This window comes from Pygoscelis adeliae, unplaced genomic scaffold, assembly GCF_000699105.1.
Source record: "Pygoscelis adeliae isolate BGI_AS28 unplaced genomic scaffold, ASM69910v1 Scaffold22, whole genome shotgun sequence".
Classification (NCBI taxonomy): Eukaryota; Metazoa; Chordata; class Aves; order Sphenisciformes; family Spheniscidae; genus Pygoscelis; species Pygoscelis adeliae.
The window spans coordinates 975,599-978,082 of NW_008824350.1; the positions used below are offsets into that span (position 1 = coordinate 975,599).

Sequence of the window (2,484 nt, forward strand, 5' to 3'; positions counted from 1 at the left end):
TGTGGATATGTGACTTCGGGGTGCCATTTGAGCCTGAAATTCTGGCCACGTCCCGAGTTTGACCTTGAGCTGTGATGAAGTCACATCCACCTCCAAATGTTCAGAACATGAGGCTCTCTGTAACGGGTCTGGACCAGAGCTCTTACTTCAGATGTAGAGCAAGGCTGCATCTGGACCCTGTCTTTGCAGTTAGCAATGTTCATTGTTCAGACAAACAAGCTGTTTCCTTTTATGAATCATCCTGGCAATCCCCAGCCTTCAGTGCTGTGCAGCTGCGTAATGCTCTCAGCAGTGACCAGGACTGAGCAAAGCAAGGGATGCTCAGGCTTTGCACCTTAGCAAAAGCCTGAAGAGAAGGGAGCAGTGGGGGGGAGGAAGGGAAAGTGGGGGTGAGAGGGAAACATGCAGGTGGCAGCCATCTGCTATCAGAAATGAAAGTCGTCATCTTCACAAAGCTTCTCAGTGTTATCTTTTGGGAACAAGTCCATCATTATTTTCATAGTAGAGCTCAGGCTGTCTTCATCACACTCCATTACTTCTCCCTGACAGGGCCTTCTTGACTGCAGCTATGGGGCTGCAGCCCGAAAGGATGTGTTACAACCTTGCTTTGCCTGCAAGATAGTTCACCTGAAACCAACACTGACTTCCATGTCTTGAGTTTTCCAGCTTAAAAAAAAAAGGAATAAAATAAACACCCGCCATACTAACCGTGCTCTTAAGCAGCTGTTGTAATTACAGGGGTTAATTGTTCTTACTATTTTCATCTTTTGTCAGGAAAACTTAGCCAGACTTCAGAGAGCATTTGCAAGAAAGTGGGAATTCATCTTCATGCAAGCTGAGGCCCAAGTGAAGTGAGTAATCCTGGAACACTAAACTGCACCAGTATTTAGAGCTGTGACGGGAAGGGGATTCTGTACAGATAAAACTTCTCTGTCAAAGTCTACTGCAGCTAAGCTCAGAAGGTGTTGGTGAATTTTAATCACCGGCAGACTAGAAACAATAGAGAGCCAATTCTGAAGGTTTGTGCCAGAATCTGAAAGATGGGTTTAATTATCTGTACATGGAAATGTTGTTCGGGAGCTCCTGAGCCTGGATTCACCATGGGAGCTTGGGCAATTCACTTGCCCATTCTGCTTCTACTTTTGTGTAGTATTTTTGTTTTGTATGAATGGAAAGAACAGAACTTTGTCATCTGTCCGTGTTACTCTATGCTTGTAAAGTGTTTCTGAGTTTAAAAATACCACTACTTCAGAGTGATTATAAGGGTGGTATTTACAGCAGTCTGGATTTGGTTTTCTCATTTATACCAATCCCCAGTTGACTCCATTGTACCTCTACTCTCTGCAGTCTGACTTGTGCTACTAAATTAGTGTGGAGAATTGAGTACCACTTACATGAAACTTACTCAGATTGAGTATTTGGGTTTTTCCTATCTGCTCATAATTGAAATCTACTTTTTTTTTTTTCTCATCTTCCCTTGCGAAAACAGTTTGAAGCCTCTCAATGTTTTGAGCATGTTTTCATTATTGCTGCAAAATGGGTATGGTCCAGGGTTTGTGGACTAGTGTCTACAAACTAGCGCCTAAAACCCTCCGTGACTGTTTTGTGCACGTAGTTGTCACCTATAAAATGGAAGGGACGGTGAAGATGGCACATGAGAACACTAGTAGTGACACTCTGTATCACTTGAAGGAATTTGCACTTTCAGCATTAGATGCTAAAAAGTTAAGGAACATCATTTCTTGAGGGTGTGGCTGAGGTATATGTCTCTTATCTTTGATTAACTCTTTGGAATTTTGATTAATTCTTTGCTTAATAACATTGTAATTATGCACTATTTAAGTACATGGTAGTTATCCTTTAATTTACAAGGTAATTAAGGGATTTTTTCCGACGAGAATACCAGTGTTCTGTTTGGAAGAGAAAATTAGAAGTTAAGACAGCAATTGTACTTTCAGTTACTTAAAGGTTTATTGCCAAGATTAAAAAAAACAAATCTAAGTCAAAACAAAATTCTGCATTCTGTCTACAACACACAATTATTACCTAAGAAATGTAAATATCAGATTCTTGATGTGATCACTGTTGCTTATTCATCTTTTCTCCATTCAGTTTTCTTTGAAACGTAAGCGTGGACTGGCCACTATCAACTTTTTTTGCTGGCTAGTTTCAGCTTCTTGGTTCCCAGTTCATGTGATGGTTCAGTGTTCAGGTTTCCAACAAGGCAGGGCTGGAATTCACAGTGTAATTCACAGCCCTCAATTAACTAAAAAAGAAGACAAACCAAAAATATCTGAAAACATTCCTCCTGCTTATCAAGTTCTGCTCTGCCTTCCACATCTTTGCACACAGGATTTCCATTGCTGTACCTACATTGCTCAAAAACTGCAGCCAGAGAGCATCTAATTGTATAGTGTCTTCATAGTTTAAAATGTGAAATACTGAGTTATCAGTAAGTTTGGGGATATGAACCAAGAACCTCGG

The 2,484-nt window shown here is 40.8% G+C and overlaps 1 protein-coding gene across 1 annotated transcript in view; it reads left to right on the forward strand.

Annotated features, from left to right (window-relative positions):
• RGS6 (regulator of G-protein signaling 6) overlaps positions 1–2,484 on the forward strand; it is a 250,330-nt gene that overhangs the window by 211,725 nt on the left and 36,121 nt on the right. Inside the window, exon 7 of the mRNA XM_009319242.1 lies at positions 775–851. Within this exon, the coding sequence (XP_009317517.1) occupies positions 775–851 (77 nt within the window). The remainder of the gene's footprint in view (positions 1–774; positions 852–2,484) is intronic.